The sequence below is a fragment of the Aethalodelphis obliquidens genome, unplaced genomic scaffold (assembly GCF_003676395.1).
Source record: "Aethalodelphis obliquidens isolate GAN/ISIS:26980383/991018 unplaced genomic scaffold, ASM367639v1 scaffold5, whole genome shotgun sequence".
NCBI lineage: Eukaryota > Metazoa > Chordata > Mammalia > Artiodactyla > Delphinidae > Aethalodelphis > Aethalodelphis obliquidens.
This window is the reverse complement of record NW_020837949.1, coordinates 11,466,453-11,482,334: the sequence shown is the minus strand read 5'-3', so window position 1 is coordinate 11,482,334 and position 15,882 is coordinate 11,466,453. Positions and strand designations below refer to the sequence as shown.

Sequence of the window (15,882 nt, the reverse complement as noted above, 5' to 3'; positions counted from 1 at the left end):
AAGGGCTGGATTAGGAGGATGGAAGGGGAGAGTTCCTGTGGAGGTGAAGCACCTAGAAGTATGGACCTTTTGTGGTGAAGTGTCAGGACCACTTGAAGCCCCTGACCATTTCCTCCCAGGATGGATATTGCTTTCTTTCCATTTCCATTCATTCACCACTCCTCTCAGGTCAAAGACCCTCCATCTTTCAGTCCCTGCTGCGCTGCTTGCTGGGCAGAGCTCGCCCCACAAAGAAAATGACCCAGGTGAGAGGAGATGTGTTGGGGGCGGGGGACATGGGACAGGGAGCTTGTCTTTGAGGAGCAAGAAACCCATGATTCTTAAATCAGGAGAGAAGAGGTCCCACCAAGAAGAAGCTTCATCACATGGAAGGGATGATGGGTTGGAAAGAGGCATCTGTGGCTTGGCCAGGGAGAGATGGCTGTGGTTCCACTTGGAAGAAAAGGGAAGGAACTTGGACCTATGTCTTTCTTCTCTAGGATTCAGAGGATTTAGTGGATAACATGTCACCTGAAGAGGTAAGTAAAGGAAACAGGAACCTGGGGTGGGTTGTTTTGTCACATGAACATATTGCTCACTTTTTTCGACCTTCTTCATTGTGTTGTTGTAAGAGTAACATGTGAGTCTAGGCAGGAAAGCGTTCTGAGAGGTTGGAAATGAGGTGTGACCATGGAGACAGTACTGAGCACGTTGCTCGGAGGTAGGGGAACATGGCGGTGTGCTCATGGGGACCGGCGTCATTTCAGGAGAGGGAAGTTTTGAGCCTCTGTGTGTAGATGCGCCCGTGGTGCTAGGATGACCCTTAGAGCTTTTAGACATTAGGGAAGTTCTAGACCAGGCAGAGGCTATGCGGGATGGGTGAGATTTACCTGCAGGAAAATGGCACCTGGCTGCCAGCACTTATGCAAACCAATGTGGACTAAGATGGGGCATTCAGTGTCTGGTGAGGTTACTCTGCTGGATTGACCAGGGTCCTGAGACAGTGGACAATGAGAAGATTCCAGGAAGCGAGACTGGGAAGAACCACAAACTGAGGGCAGATTCTGACAGTGTCGCCTCATTGGGACAAACCACTATCCCCTATAGAATCCATGAGAGGGAAAATCAAGTACTGAGTGGGTTTGGTTGTGCCGAGTGAACAGAACGTGGCACAGTGAGTGGGAGCAGGTGGCTGAGCTGTGCCCATCAGAACTACCCCGGCGTGTGGAGAGACACTGACAGCATCCATTAGCAACTATTCCACTTAGTAAAGGAATGCAGCTTGCTTCGAAGGCTGAAAGGTAGAGCTTTAAAAGTATGTAGCTGAGCTTCCCTGGTGGCGCAGTGGTTGAGAGTCCGCCTGCCGATGCAGGGGACACGGGTTCGTGCCCCGGTCCGGGAAGATCCCACATGCCGCGGAGCGGCTGGGCCCGTGAGCCATGGCCGCTGAGCCTGTGCTCCGCAGCGGGAGAGGCCACAACAGTGAGAGGCCCGCGTACCGCAAAAAAGAAAAAGAAAAAAAGTATGTAGCTGACAAAATACCATAATGTGTATTATCTTTAAATAAACATCCACTGGATATCCAGAATATATATGTGCTAAGAATTAAAAGTACTCAGGGTTGGAGGAGGGGGTGGTGAGTGACAAGAGAGAAAGGTAGTCTTCCCCTTCTCCCCTTGACACCCCTCGAGACACACACATTTCTGATAAATGACCTAAAAAATCAAATGGATGATCACAGAAGAAAAAACTCGAACTATTCCTTCTGCCCACAAGCAGGAATCAGATAGGCCATAACTACAATTAAGGAGTGCCTTACTAGGGTGCTCAAACCAATAATACTTTTTTTTTTTTTTTTTTGCGGTACGCGGGCCTCTCACTGCTGTGGCCTCTTCCGTTGCGGAGCACAGGCTCCGGATGCGCAGGCTCAGCGGCCATGGCTCATGGGCCTAGCCACTCCGCGGCATGTGGGATCTTCCCAGACCGGGGCACGAACCCGTGTCCCCTGCATCGGCAGGCAGACTCTCAACCATTGTGCCACCAGGGAAGCCCAATACTTTTTTTTTTTAATACACTGAAGAAAGCCAACTAGCTGATCAGTGAGCTTATTTAATGACCACTGGAAATAAAATGCAACTAGGGATCAAAAGAAGATAGATCATACATTTTTAGGTGATATCTTTCTCAAGGAAGATTTTAAGCCACTCTCAACTCCCATGGGAACCACCAAGACTTTTTGAAAGGATAAGATTCAGTAGGAGTCAAACTTCAGGATATTTTAACACAGTTTTCAGGCTAGATCAAGATGACACCCTTGACAATATCAAGATGATACCTCTGGGAATAGTCAAAGAATTCCGTTCTAGGTTGCCAGAAGTCCTTGCTATGGCTTTTTTTTTTTTAATTTATTTTTGGTTGTGTTGGGTCTTCGTTGCTGCACGCGGGTGTTCTCCAGTTGCGGCGAGCGGGGTCTACTCTTTGTTGTGGTGCGTGGGCTTCTCATCGCGGTGGTTTCTCTTGTTGCAGAGCACAGGCTCTAGGCGCCTGGGCTTCAGTAGTTGCGGCATGCAGGCACAGTAGCTGTGGCACACGGGCTTAGTTGCTCCGCGGCATGTGGGATCTTCCCAGACCAGGGCTCGAACCCATGTCCCCTGCATTGGCAGGCAGATTCTTAACTACTGAGCCACCAGGGAAGTCCTCTGTCTTGTTTAATTCTGCTGCTCTGTTAGGGATACACACAGTTAGAGCCCTGGTTTGTATTTGATGCTGAGATTTTTCAAGTCGTGGAACACATCAGACAAAGAGCAGAAAAAAGCTGGGGGTCCCAGGAACACGATCAGCAGTCAAGGTCAGAAGCCCACCCCTGTGTAATCTTGGGCAGACACTTAAGCACTCCATGCCTCTGTTTTCTCATCTGTAGAATGGGGATAATGATAGGGTTGTCGCAGAGGATTCAATGAGTGAAGCAATTAGAATAATGCTTGGCACCAAGGAAGTGCTTGGTGCATGTGCACTGGAAATGGTTCTGTTAGTGTTGTTCCCTAAGGGCAGGCAAAAAAGGAACCAGGGAGGCCAGAAATGATCATAGAATGCTCCAGGAGGACAGGACCAGCCAAACCAGGGTTGGCAAGGGGCTGCCTCCCTCCCCGTCCTATAAGTAAATCCTTTCTGCAACATACCTGCTAAGTGGTCATCCATCCTGTGAGAATTTTGTGTGAACCTATAGTCAGGGAAGGTGAGAGTTTAGAGGAGGTGTAATTGCAGTCCAGAAAGAGCAGGACGGGACAGATGGAAAGCACAGCGCTGTGGACCAAACACAGGACACGAGAACTAGGGGATGGCCTTCGGTGACGTCCTCTGAAGCTTGAAACGTATAGATTTGGGCAAACAGGAAAACAAAGTAGTACCTCATTCAGAAGGGACTGCCTGAAAAGAGATTACAGAAAATTTAAAAGTCATTAATGAGAAACAAAGCGATACTGGATTATTCAGAATCTTGGGGATTTTTGACGTGCACATCTAAAATCCAGAGGAAAGTTCAACTATTGCCTTAATGCTTCGGTCATAGACAAAACAATGTAAACCAAACCAAACACACAGAAACGGCTTGTTTGAGTCAACAAAGTGCCACGTGACCCAGGACAGCTCTTCCAATCCAACAAATCTTTGCCGTGCTGTGTAAAAGGTCAGTGTGCTGGTTTCTCCATGACACACAGCAACTGATAGCACACAGCACTCTGGAGGAGTTCCGCCCAGGGGGCAGAATTAAGACAAACGCCAGCCTAAGATGAAAAGGAGAGCCTGGCAGAGCACGTCTGACCCGGAGTGTCAGGCGTAGGATATGGGCGCAGGGTGGGGTTCTTGGGGAAACCCAGAACAGCAGTCGCAGAAGCGGAAGCACATCTGGCTTCACTGGAGCTGTGGGTGTTACAGGAGTAGTGGAAAATAAGGCTGGAAAGATGGGTTGGAAATAAGTGTTTGGGGCACCAGGAAGAAGGAGCATGTTCTGAGCACCTTGAGGGTGAAGGTTGATTTGGGGCTGGAGGAGGCAAGAGAGCGGTGCGGCTCCCTGGGGGAAAGGGAAGAGGACTAGTGGTCTGGAGGAGCTGTGACGGTTCACTGTGTATTTCAGGCTTCTGGGCCAGGGCGAGGAGGGCTGTTTGGGGTCAAGATCTGAGGTTTGAGGGGGCTCTGATACTGGGTGACGGCCCTCCTCTCCGGCAGATTGAGGCCTGGGAGCGAGAGCAGCTGAGCCAGCCTGTCTGTTTTGACTCTTGCTGTATCGACCAGTCCCCCTTCCAGCTGGTGGAGCAGACGTCGCTGCACAAGGCGAGTCCTTGCCCGATGCCCACCGCCCGCCGAGCAGGGCTGCTGGGAGGGCCGGGAGGTGCGGGGCCTCTGCGTACTGACCTGCCGCCCTTTCCTCGCAGACTCACACGCTCTTCTCCCTGCTCGGCCTCCACCTTGCGTATGTGACCAGCATGGGGAAGCTCACGGGGGTGCTGGCCTTGGAGGAGGTAAGAGCGATTGTCCCATTTGAGCAGTGAGGAAGAGTGGGGCACAGGATACGGGGGTGGGGGGCAGGGGTGGCCTTAACATCCGGGAAGTTCCTCCAGATTCCCCTCCTGTTTTTCATGCAGAGACTGGAGGGGGCGGAAGTGCAGCCCTGTGCCCTTCTAAGGACGGCATGGGCTTGGGATGGGGGTTCAGGGCCCGAGTCATGGTTTCATAGGGGTGCGCTGTGGTGGTGCATGGAAGGGGGAGGAGATGGGAAGTGGCTGAAGAAGGCCTGAGGGTTGCTAGGAAGGGGCCGAAGGAGGTCCTGTGTCAGGGGTCTTGAGATTCACTGCTCTGTAGGTGGGGCTTTTCGTCCATCATGCCCCTTTTTTCCTTTTTCTGTCTTCTCCTTTTGATCCCTCCTCGCCATGCATCTTGCTTTCCCATGCTTTTTCCTTTTATCGTCTGCTCCTCTCTCATGTCTGTTTCTCTCACTGCCCCTTTCTTCTTTTCCTCCCCATGTTGTACCCTCTCTCCCCTTCCCTCTGCCCCGCAGCTGCAGAAGGCCATTGAGGGGCACACCAAGTCTGGGGTGCAGCTCCGCCCTCCCCTTGCCAGCTTCCGGAGTGCAACTTCGACTCGAAAGACTCCTGGGGGCCCACTCCCTGCTGCAGAGGCCTGGAGCCTGCCTCAGGATGGAAGTGGGGCCACTGGGGCAGGGGATGTGGCCCCTGCCTCCCCAGAGACCTCTGTGCCATCCGCCTCCCCAGAGGCCCCTCTCTCCTGGGCTCCGGCCAAGGCAGAGAGTGAGCTGGAGGAACTGGAGCTGGCGGGGGCTCCGGGGCCGGAGGGGGAGCTGGCCGACATCCTGCAGGGCCCCAGTCTGCGATCCACCGATGATGAGGATGAAGATGAAATGGTCCTCTGAGCGCCTCCCAGACCGCCGCATAAAGACCATCCAGAGAGCCAGGCTAGAGGGTGGACCTGTGTGGAAGAGGGTATTTCCTGAAGCCGGAGAGATCGCACCGATATCCGGCCTCTGCTAGGAATTTTAAAATGTCATCCTGATCGTGTTGGAGAAGGAGCCAGAATCTGGGCAGGAGTAGCCTTGGTCAATCATTTGGGCGTGTCCCCCCGTCCCCAGACAGGCGGTGGTTGTAACCCCTGCGAAGGGCCCCTGGTAGTCCACGGGCTTCTTGAGTTTGCCTGTGTGCGGGTGGGGAATGCCTGCCTCTGCCTGGCCCCCCTCACTCCCCCACACTCCCCAGTGTTCTTGTCCCAGTGTCTTCCTGGCCTTGCCCATCCCCTGTCAGTTTCCCCGGGGGCGGGCGGGGTTAAGGCAGGCCCAGGATGACTGGTCCTGCCAGTGCCATGTGGGAGGAGGAGACGGGGTCACCTCATGGCCTCATGGACTGATGACACCAGAGTGTACCTGCGAACTGTCCACAGCCCCTTCTCTCAGAGCCCCCCACCCCGTCCTCCACTTGCCCACAGCCATTCCCTGAAATTTGCCTCCAGACTCCATCCTGGCTCCCACTATGCCATTACTAGGGCGGGGAAAGGCCAATCCCACTTGCCCCTCCTTTGTCCTCCATTTAAGCAGTGAGGCATGGATAAAGAGCCTGTGGGGAACAGCCTGGAAGAGGAAAGGTCGCAGGAAGGCTCTGTGTGAAAGGGGCAGTACCCAACAGTCCTGCGGCCAATGGATTTACTTAACTCCCTCTGGCAGAAATGCCTCCCATCTCACATCACAGCTTCCAGTTTCCAGGCCACTGCCTCTCCGCTGTAGTCCTTGATCTGTCCTGCCCAAGGGTCAGCTCTGCCCTTGAGGTGCTCTAGCTGGGGCTTCTCCTTCCAAGAGTGGGAGCTCAGGGCAGCTGGGCCACTGGTTCACCCAGAGACTATACCTTCTTAGGGACTGGTTCTTTGTGTTTCTCTTCTAGGGGTTCAGCGTCAAGACGGCAGACCTTTTTGAGGCTTCCCACACCTGGGAAGTCAGATCCTTATCGTCCCCAAACCAGCGACAGGGAGACTGCCATCACCCTGCCTTTTCTATAAGCGGTCCCAGGTGCTCTGAGCGGCCAGAGACCCTTGCTCCCACCCCCAGGGCTTTTGTCCATCCCTTCTTTTATGGCTCGTTTAGTTCTGCAGTTGTGCCCCCTCCCCAGCATTCTCCTCCTTCCCCACCCTGTGCCCGGCCTCCATCATCCCCCAAATAAGACACTCATAGCCGAAGGTGCCACCACGTCGTTTAGTGCCATTGAACACAGCCCGGAGCCCTCTCCAGCGATACAGCCCTTCCGCCTCCCCAGGCCAAGAGAGAGAGGCTGTAGCCTGGGGAGGGGGGCTGGCAGTGGGCCTTCGAGCCCAAGCCCATGTGTATATAATCTATAATATTTATATATATATTTATATAGAATTCTCTCTGTAATATATGTCATAGAATCTCTCTTGGGCTTGGGGTGGAAATGTCACATTAAGAAAACATGCTAAGACTGGCCATAAAAATGGATATTCCCTAGACCTGGAAGACGGAGTATGGGATGTACAGGTGGGGGTGAGAAGAGGTAATAAACTCATTCACCAAGATTCCCTCCTTGACACAAGGATAAGAAGGAAGGTGTGGGTGGGGGGGGGCGGGGCGGGGGCAGGGGGAGGGATGGAAGAATTGGATTTTCCTTTAATAAAGTGAACTCAAAATGAAAGGGCACCCCCCCCCAACACCAGAAGAAAATCATTTAGCAAGAGAAGTTTCATTCACCATGATATGAAAACAGCCCCGTTCTGGGACTGCTGTAAAACGTGCGGCACAGCCTTTAACCCCAAGGGAAAAGCAACCCTCCCCCATCCCCCAACAGCCTCTTCCTGCACATGCCCCTCCCCTCCCCCTAAAATAGGCTATAAGCAAACCCCATGCACCCTGGCCCCCCCCCAGCACCAGAGAGGCAGTTCCTCCCTCCAGAAGAGTCCTGAGAGGGTCTCAGGCCAGCTCCTCAGGTTTTCTCCCTCTTCAGAGTGGAGACGCCTCCCCCCGCCACCCCGCCCGACCTCTGGGCAGCAGCGATGCCAGCACCCAGGGATGCTGGGCCACGCTCACGCTCACGTCCGAACTCTGCTAGAACCCTTGAGTTTTAGTCGTCTTTTGGCAGGGACCAGCAGGGACCGTTTGGCTTCCTCAGTGAAGGTGGGAGGAAAGAACACTGCTTTAGATGACCTTTCCTAACTCCACAGAGCCCTGAGCGAAAACGGAACCGTGCTGCGTGAACCCGCTCCCTGGACTGGATGTCCGCTGTGGTCCGGGGGCGGAATATGGGACACGAGGGGGGTGAGATTAAGAGAAAAGGATGATGCCTTAGAGAGGGCAATTTGCACAAGATAAGAAAACGGGGACCCCGTGAGAGGAGGGAACTGTGACATGCAAAACCCCAAGGACCTGCAGCAGGAGTGCAGGGCGAGGCCAGCAGCAAGGGCCTGAGTGAGGCCACGTGAGCACGCACAACCCTTTAACAGTTTTAGATGAGGTGACTTCAGCTACCTGTGCTCGCCATGCCTAGTCCTGTTTCCTCCAAGAACCAACTTCAGGTAGCCATCCTCCCCCTCCCCAGAAGATGTGGACCTGGCCTCGGTTGCGTTTCAGGGGCACAAGTGTATGACACTGTGGGCTTGACGGAGGCAGGGTCACAGATGGACAGAAGCACCCCAACTCTCAACCTCCTCATTCTGGGACACCGCTGCAGCAGGGGAGGGGCAGTGTGCTGCCGTCTCTTCACTCTACCCTTCGACCCTGTCCTCTGCCCTCAGGACGTCTTACAGGAGTGCTGGGGCTCCAGGGCTGTGCAGAAGTCCCCACCAGAATGGAGAGTGGGTGCAGAGGGCAAGCAGTTTCAGGGGCTTATGCCTCATTGTAAAACATCCTGGAAGGAAGAATACCCAGATCCTCCTCTCCTTCTCCTCAGGAGGGCGGGGGGTGGGGGGACACCTGTGAGGCCCTCCTGGGAGTCGGTGAAGAGGGGCCAAGGGAGCCCAGAGCCCACGCTCCTCCTTGGCAGACACCCTGCCCCGGCTGGGGGCCTGACAGCACCGGACCCCTCCCTCCACCCTACTCACCCCTGAGTCCCCAAGAAGTTATAAAAATGTAGAAAAGGCAGAGAGAAAAGTGTAAACAGCTCCAGAGAATTAGGGGTAGATGGAGGGAGACACAGCCTCATGCTTCCCCGTCTAGCCAAGACACCTGCATCCTGTGTCACCCCCCTCGCCCCCCCACCGCCTCGGGGCCCCGGGGTTCCCAGAGCAGGAGACAGAAGAAGGCAGAAAAGGGAAGCAAGAGCTGGAGTCGCCAGCCCTGGTGGGGTCCTTTCCCATATCCTTAGGGTCCTCCTTCCAGCCACAGGATAGTCAAGATCCCAGAACAAGTGGCCATGTTTGTCCTCGGTCTCACCAGTGACCGCCTGGTCTCTGGACAGGCCTTGTGCCCCTGTGCATCCCGGCGGCCACGTCCACCTCCTCCGTGACTCCTGATCTCAGAAGCCAAGTTACCTCTGAGGGCAGAGCCACCTCACTCTGAGGAGACGGGGTCTGTACGTTGCTTCCCCTGTGCCCATCGAACCATGTCCCACAGCCCCTGAGGTCTGTTCCTCATAGGAGGGATGAGCTTGGGCCACAGCCAGAGAAAACAGAGTTGGGAAAAGCAAGAGTGACGTGGACAAAGGAGGCCTTCAGGCAGCTACAGTCAAGGCTCCTGGAAGACGAGATCAGGGAGCAAAGAACTGAGATCCAGGGGCCGGCCACGGGCCGCTCTGCGCTCCTGTGCTCAGGACACACGCCGGAGCGCCACCACCACAGACCCAGAAGCCCGCAGCCAAGCGAAGTTCATGGCCATCTGCTTGCCTGGGCCTCAGTTCCTGGACCTGTGGTCTCTACAGTGCAAGCCTGGATAAAATCCCACCCCGGCCCTCCGTTTTGCTGGACAGGACTCCTGGGCTCGTGAGAGTCTTCTGCCCAGGTTTCGGCCGTACTGCTGGGGGAAGGGAGGGTGTGGTTGCAGCCGTGCCCCTCAGGTGGGAGTGGAAGGTGGGGCATTCGGTGGGAGGAAGCTAGTTGTTGGCCTCTCCCTCCTCCTCATCGAAGGACTGCACGCCTGAGGATGTGACGTCAGACACCTTCCGACTGAGAGCGGTGGGCATCTCGGGGTCTTCTCGTGGGGAAAGCGACTCCAGGTCCCGACATCCCGCATCCTCTTCCTCCTCGGGCGCCAATGGCCTCTTCTCCTCCTCGGCGGGGCCCCTGGCCAGGTCCACCCCGCCCACCCCTGGAGCCCAGTCAGTGTCTCCCCCCAGCAAGGCTGGAGGCTCCTGAGCAGCGTATCCCGAAGCAGGTTGGGAAGGTCCCATTTCGTGCAAGCTAGGCTGTGAGTCATCAAATGCGGGGCCGAGATAGGATCCTGTGGCCGGAGAGGCAATGAGGGACTGGTCGCTTGCTTCCCAGGCGTCCGATGACCCCAGACAGTACATGCCCTGGGACACGTAGGAGTGAGGCCATCCATCCATCGGGGCTTGAGCAAGGGCATCTGTAAGGAGAATCACGGCGGTTGGTGGGGTCACAAATATCAAAGGCAGTAACAACAGCACAGAGAATTGAGGGTGAGGTGCGGGGCGGTGGGTGAGGGGGGGAGTAGGAAAGCCTATATGAACAGGAAGTCTTAGAACAGAGGTGCATGGAGGTAGCCTGGATAGTTGAGGAGGCCTCTTAGGCCTCTGGGGTCGGATTCTGGAACCATCCCTCACCCTGACTCTCCATCAATTCCTGGTAGTTGTCACTGTAATTGCAGCCCAATGGCTCCTGGGCGGAGTTGACACTCATGTCCTCACCATCCATGGAGGACCAGGCCATGAGCGTGGCCTCGGAGATAGCAAACTGTTCCATGACGCCTGGGAGAAGAAACGTAGTTAGCACGAGATACCTCGGGGAAGCCTGAGACACATGCATGGGGCAGGGGGACGTCAGTGCAGCGCTGTTCAATAGAGATATAATGCAAGCTACTTATGCAATTTTAAATTTTCTAGTAGCCGTATTAAAAAAAAATGAAAAGACATAGGTGAAATTAATTTTAATAATACATCTTATTTAACCTAATCTATATAAAACATTATCATTTCAATGTAGAATCCATATAAAACTATTGAGGTACTTTACATTCTTTTATTCATACGAAATCTTTGAAATCCAGTCGATATTTTACACTTACAGCACATCTCCATTCGGACTAGCCACATTTCAAGTTCTCAATGGCCACATGTGGCCAGTGGCTACTGTATTGGACAGCACAGCCTTGGTATATGCCCCGAAACAAGGCAAAATCGTGGGGGACTTCCCAGAAGGTCAGATTTAGGATTCCTAGGGGAAAGAGTTGGGGGGGTCTTCTGGTGAGATATCCTAAGGGATTGAAATTGGGGATTTCCAGAAGTTTAGCTTTGGAATTTTTTTAGGAATGGTAGCCAGTGCTAGGTAGTCAAGGCCAGAGGAGTCTAAATGGGAGGGATTGTAGGTCCACAGTGGTATCAAGTTCAAGGTCTGGGAAGGACAAGGGAGGAAGGATAGAATAATGAAGATGGGTAGACTTGGGGTTCCCGTGTTGGTCAAAGCCATGAGTAAGTTGAAGCTTACATTGCTAGCTGCCCTACACTACCCACTACATGTTTGTCTCCCCTCCCCACTGATATTTCTTCCACCACCCACACCACCAACCAAAGAACCCTCTTGTCTATTCCAGATCTATCATTTTTCCTAGGTATCTTATCGAGATCTGCCACTAGGGCTCGGGCAGGGTTGTAGGTACACCGTATGCCTGCCTCGTACCTATACTGAATTTTAAAAGCTCTTCTGTACACACCCTCTCCTCACCCAGGTCCCTTGATCTGGTGGTTGTCACGAGTAATGTGACCTGTAATTGCATTCATGACTGCAGTGTGCTGATGGGCAAAGGCGAGAAGAGAACCCCAAGGCTTTTCTTTCATTTTCATCATAAAACATGAGTAGAAGCACAGACTTTTGAAGCCTAAGATACCTGCCTTTTTTTTTTTCCTCCTGTACTGAGGGAACCCAGGGTTTGGACAGTCCCACCATGTAGGAGAGAAGGCATCAGGTGGACCCACAATCCCATGTTAACTCCCCTCAACTTCCGAGACGATAATAAAAATAAGTTTGAGGGTACTTAGAATAAACAAGTCAGAGTCCTTGAAATTAGAGCTAGTTGGGAAATTAAGTCTGATGGTATCACATGAACAGAGCCAATCCTGCCATAGGGGATCAGGCTGAAGGGTCGGTCTCTGGCCATCCTGAACATGTGTCTCTTGAGGGGCTGGGGAACAAGTACCTGCTAGGAAACGTGCCTCCTTCTCGCCATCGCTGAGGTCGGAGTAGGCGTCTGTATCCCTGCGCACGGCCTCGTGGCTGTGTTGCGGCTGAATGGCTGGTGCCTTCCCCCAGCCCTGCCACTCAATCATGTGAGCCACCCGGCCCTGCCCCATGGCTGTGGGCTTTGTCACATGGTCCTTCATGCTTCGCGAAATCCCTGAGGGGCCAGACATTCCCCAGGTGCTCCAGAACATCACACAATACCCGCACCAGATCTGTCCCGCCCCCGCCCCCGCCATCACCCCCACCCTAGTCCCCGTGGGACTCCATCCCATGAAGGGGGCAGGTATGCCCTAAGACTCTGTCTATGAGGGGCCGCCTGGAGGATGGGAGAGGCTTGACAGAAAGGGCAAATAGGTCCGGGGTCTGGGGATGAGGGTCTTCTTCAGGCCTGAAGGGGCAGGGACACTGAAAGCATGAGCCCCTAGGGAGTCTCCTGTCTGCACGCATCCCCAGGTCGGAGTCTCACCTGAGAACGATGACTTGGCCAGGGCCCCAATGCCATAGGCGTTAGAGTTTCGCTTAAGCTTCGGAAGGATGGAAGTGGTGTCCTCCATGGAGAGCTGGGATAGGGAATGTGGGAGGAGGGGCAGAGGAATAAGAGGCTATGAGGTGCTTTATACGTGGAGGACAGTCCACGGTTTCCAGGAGTAAGGATATGAGCCAGGGCGGGCGATCAGGCTACCATTATACCCGGGGGGGTCCCTAGGAGGCCTATCCCCCAACCACCCTTGAGAGTTTGGGGGTGGCTAAAGAATGTGAGGGCTCCCAGTGCCCGCTGGAGGAAGGGGGCGCTGTGTGCTACGGCAGCAGGTGGGAGAGGCCAAGGAAGAGGAGGTAGGGTGGGTTGCAGAGGCCTGGGGGGAGCTGCACTCACATTGATGCCATCCCAGGAGAAGTCAGTCCGGGTTTGCTGTGAGGAAAGAGGAGAGGGAGTGGGTACCCGGGGCACTTCCTCAGAGGGCCTTCCAGAAGAGCGTGAGGTAGAGAGGGCTTTCCTGAGATTAACACAGGGAACTGGGATCTCCGCGTGGAGCGTTTGGCTTGTGTTTGAGGAAAGGAGGAGAAATGTTCTGTGAGAGCGTCAGTCTGAAGGTGTGTCTGGGAGGTTGTCCTGGAATTTAGGAAGGTGGCCGAAGGACTAGGCTTATGCATGGTGGTTCTGGGGGTGTTTTCGAGGTCCTCTGGGAGGGGGGCTGAGCACGGAGGGCCTCACCTCAGTGGATGGCCGGTGGAGGCTGCTCCCGTGCAGCGAGCTGGTGCTGTCCATGTTGATTTGGTCCACATCCTTCAGGCCCTTCCAGTCCACGGCTATCACTTCATTTCCTGAGATGGACAGATGGTTAGCTGCTTCCCTTTCACCTCCCTATGCCCAACCCGAAGGCCCGTCCTCGTCCTTTTCCTTCAGAACGCTGAGGCCACAGATGGGGGCCAGGCCCTCCAGACCCCTCCCTGCCCTCCCACTCCCACTCCCTCTTCTGATTGCCTATTTTCTTTTACATCCCCACTCGCCCCAAATTTTTGTTAGGAGAGGTAATAATGCTGAGCTCAGTCAAGAACAGCACACTCGGAAAAAGTGTTCTATGGCCTCATTTGTTGTTGTTTAAATGGAAGGGTCAGTGGCTGGGTTTTAGACGGAAAACAGGTCTCCATTCTATCCTGAGGAATCTCTGAGGGTTTCAGTATGGGAGTGCATGGGAGCTGTGCTTTTCCTCTATTATGTTCCTACAAATAAGGGCAGAACTTTTCCAGGGGCAAGCTTCCCTAAGTGTTGGCCTTATTATTTGTGAGGTGCAAGGATTGCATCTTCCCTAGTGGATCCCCCAGAGGAGTTGGTGGATTCGTCTGACAGGAAGGAGGTTTGGTGGGGATAGAGGCAAGAGCTGGGTGTGTACACCTAGAAGCAATGAAAGCAGAGAAAGCAAAGAGTGAGATGGAATCATTTTACCTGACTCTTGGGAGACAAGTGATGGATTAAAGAGGAGAGAAGGGGGACAGCAGGAGGAGAGCAGGGGACTTTTTAAAATAGGAACTAAAAGAATAGGAATTCGAGTCAGAGAGAAGACAAAAGACAATGGGAGAGGGTGGACAGGGTTTGAGGGCTGACTGGCAAACTGGAGGACCTAGGAAGATGGTAATTCTGCAGCCGAGGCCACAGCTCCTCATAAAGGGGGACTGCTGCCGTGAGGGGTGGGTATGCCAACTGGAAGCCTTGGGGAAGAACCACCTGACCTTATAGATCTTTTCTACACATAAAGTTTTTTGATTCTGAATTTAGGATTAGGCGTCCACTCTTGAGGAGGGGTGAATTGAATGGGGTCTTGGGCACCAGGAGGCATTCGGCAGGCAACAGCATAGCTGCTGCAAGAGGAAGGGGTTGTGCTGGACAGGTCTGAGAGAGGTAAGGCCCCTCCGAAGTGGGCACACTCTCCCTTGGGGCTACAGGGGAATGGTGAGATGGGTCAGACCAGTGGCTGGAAGGGAAGAGGAAAGATGGACATCTGGGCGGATAGAGCAGGAATGGGCAGGCAGAGGACAACCTCTGAGGGGAAGGGAGATGGCGAGGGCAGAGTGGGAGAGAGGGGTGAGGGGAGGTGGCCTTTGTAGAAGAGGGAGAGCTGAGTCAGAGCCATGGGGGACAGGGAGGGGGAGGGAAAGAACCCAGAGAAGAGGTGAAAGCAGAGGAGGAAGTGGGGGTATCCATGGAAATAAATCGGGTCTCAGAGAAATCAGGCTTCCGGAGAGTGAGTTTGTTTGTGATAATAATACCAATTATTCTCTCAGCCTGAGGTCACTGGGGCATGTAGGCGGGAGAAATTGGGAGTCGGAATGGGAAAAATTGGGGGTTTTGGGAGAGGGTTGAATCAATCTGCTGAGCTGTGAGAGCGGAGTGGGTGTACGGGGTGCAGGAGAAGGCACTGGGTAGCAAGGCAAATGCTGAGGGGAGAAGAATTCCGAGGCGCTTCTCTTCCTTCCCCCGGTCAAAGGTAAATAAAGAGCTGGCCCCGCCCCGCCAGCCCCCGCCGACAGGTGCAGCCAGGTCCCCGGGTTCCCTCGCTCGGCCAGCCCCACCCTCCTGGGAGCGGGCTCCCGACCCCTCTCCGGCCCTCGAACCGCCGGCCTCCCCCCGGCGTCCCCGGCTCTTCCACCCCAACCCAGCCCGGACCCATTGCCTCCGGCCGTGGAACCCCTTCCCCTCCCCGAGGCACCAGGCTCACCCCGCCCCCGCCCCGGAGGGAAAATGCACGTGAACAAAGCAAATCGGGGGAGGCAGAAACGACCGAAAAAGGCAACGGAGAGGGAAAGAGATGGGGGCAAAACACCCAAGCCAGATGGAGGCGGAGCGGGGGCGGGGGCGTGCGAAAGGGACTCGGGGCTGAGACTGAGACTGGGGGTCCTTAAAACGGGGGCTGCTTCAGAAATGGAGGGGGGGCGAGGAGGCGCTGGGGAAGGCAAAGTCGAGGCCGATGGCCTGGAGATGGAGGGTGTGGGAACGGGAGAGTCGGGGAGGGCGACGGAGGAGAGAGAAGGTTGGCGGGGAGATGATGGAGAGGGACCGCGCCTGGGCAAGGGCAATGGAAGGAAGCCGGAGGGAGACGGAGAGAACTGAGTCCAGAGGGATGCGAGGCCCGGAGGCGCGAGGGGAGAACGGGGAGGAGAGAGGAAGGCAGGGACTGCGAGGGCACAGAGGGAAAGTGAGGGAGCGCGGCGGGGCCGAGCGGTGCGGAGAGAGGGACCCGGAGGGGCGCGGGGATTGGTGGGGGAGGGGCCGGAGGACCGGACCCCGCCGAGTCCTGCCGCCGCCCGCGCCCGCGCCGCCGCGGTACCCACCCACGGTCCGGGAGCCGATGCAGCCCATGGCTCCGGGCCTCCAGGCCGGGCCCTCACCGACGCGGGGCGGGCGCCGGGGGGAGCACCGGGAGCCGCGCCGCCGCCCCAGCCGCTCTGCAGCGCCGCGGCTGTCTCCGCTCGGCTCCGCTCCCCCCTCCCCTC

At 55.2% G+C, this 15,882-nt stretch overlaps 2 protein-coding genes across 3 annotated transcripts in view; one reads left to right on the top strand and one right to left on the bottom strand.

Moving 5' to 3' along the window:
• Positions 1 to 7,065, top strand: part of CLCN1 (chloride voltage-gated channel 1) — a 33,330-nt gene extending 26,265 nt beyond the window's left edge. Inside the window, exons 19-23 of the mRNA XM_027101675.1 lie at positions 169 to 245; positions 480 to 518; positions 4,204 to 4,308; positions 4,410 to 4,496; positions 5,033 to 7,065. Of these exons, the coding sequence (XP_026957476.1) occupies positions 169 to 245; positions 480 to 518; positions 4,204 to 4,308; positions 4,410 to 4,496; positions 5,033 to 5,404 (680 nt within the window). The 3' untranslated portion in view covers positions 5,405 to 7,065. The remainder of the gene's footprint in view (positions 1 to 168; positions 246 to 479; positions 519 to 4,203; positions 4,309 to 4,409; positions 4,497 to 5,032) is intronic.
• Positions 6,714 to 15,882, bottom strand: FAM131B (family with sequence similarity 131 member B). Of its 2 annotated transcripts, XM_027101666.1 has the most exons (7): positions 15,721 to 15,880; positions 13,106 to 13,215; positions 12,767 to 12,802; positions 12,359 to 12,452; positions 11,849 to 12,046; positions 10,260 to 10,403; positions 8,662 to 10,042 (listed from the first exon to the last, which is right to left on the bottom strand). In XM_027101666.1, the coding sequence occupies exons 1-7, from the start codon at positions 15,746 to 15,748 to the stop codon at positions 9,570 to 9,572; spliced, it is 1,083 nt and encodes a 360-aa protein (XP_026957467.1). In that variant the 5' UTR covers positions 15,749 to 15,880; the 3' UTR covers positions 8,662 to 9,569. The 2 variants fall into 2 exon arrangements, with proteins under 2 accessions (XP_026957468.1, XP_026957467.1); XM_027101667.1 differs by lacking the exon at positions 12,767 to 12,802 and having other exon boundaries at positions 6,714 to 10,042; positions 15,721 to 15,882.

Excerpts from the sequence above, each read along its gene's own strand:
- FAM131B (XM_027101666.1), bottom strand. The coding sequence starts at position 15,748 with ATGGGCTGCATCGGCTCCCGGACCGTGG. Across the intron at positions 12,047-12,358 it reads GGCCAAGTCATCGTTCTCAG|GGATTTCGCGAAGCATGAAG; the intron begins GTGAGACTCCGA and ends CTGGCCCCTCAG. Across the intron at positions 10,043-10,259 it reads GGAATTGATGGAGAGTCAGG|ATGCCCTTGCTCAAGCCCCG; the intron begins GTGAGGGATGGT and ends TTCTCCTTACAG.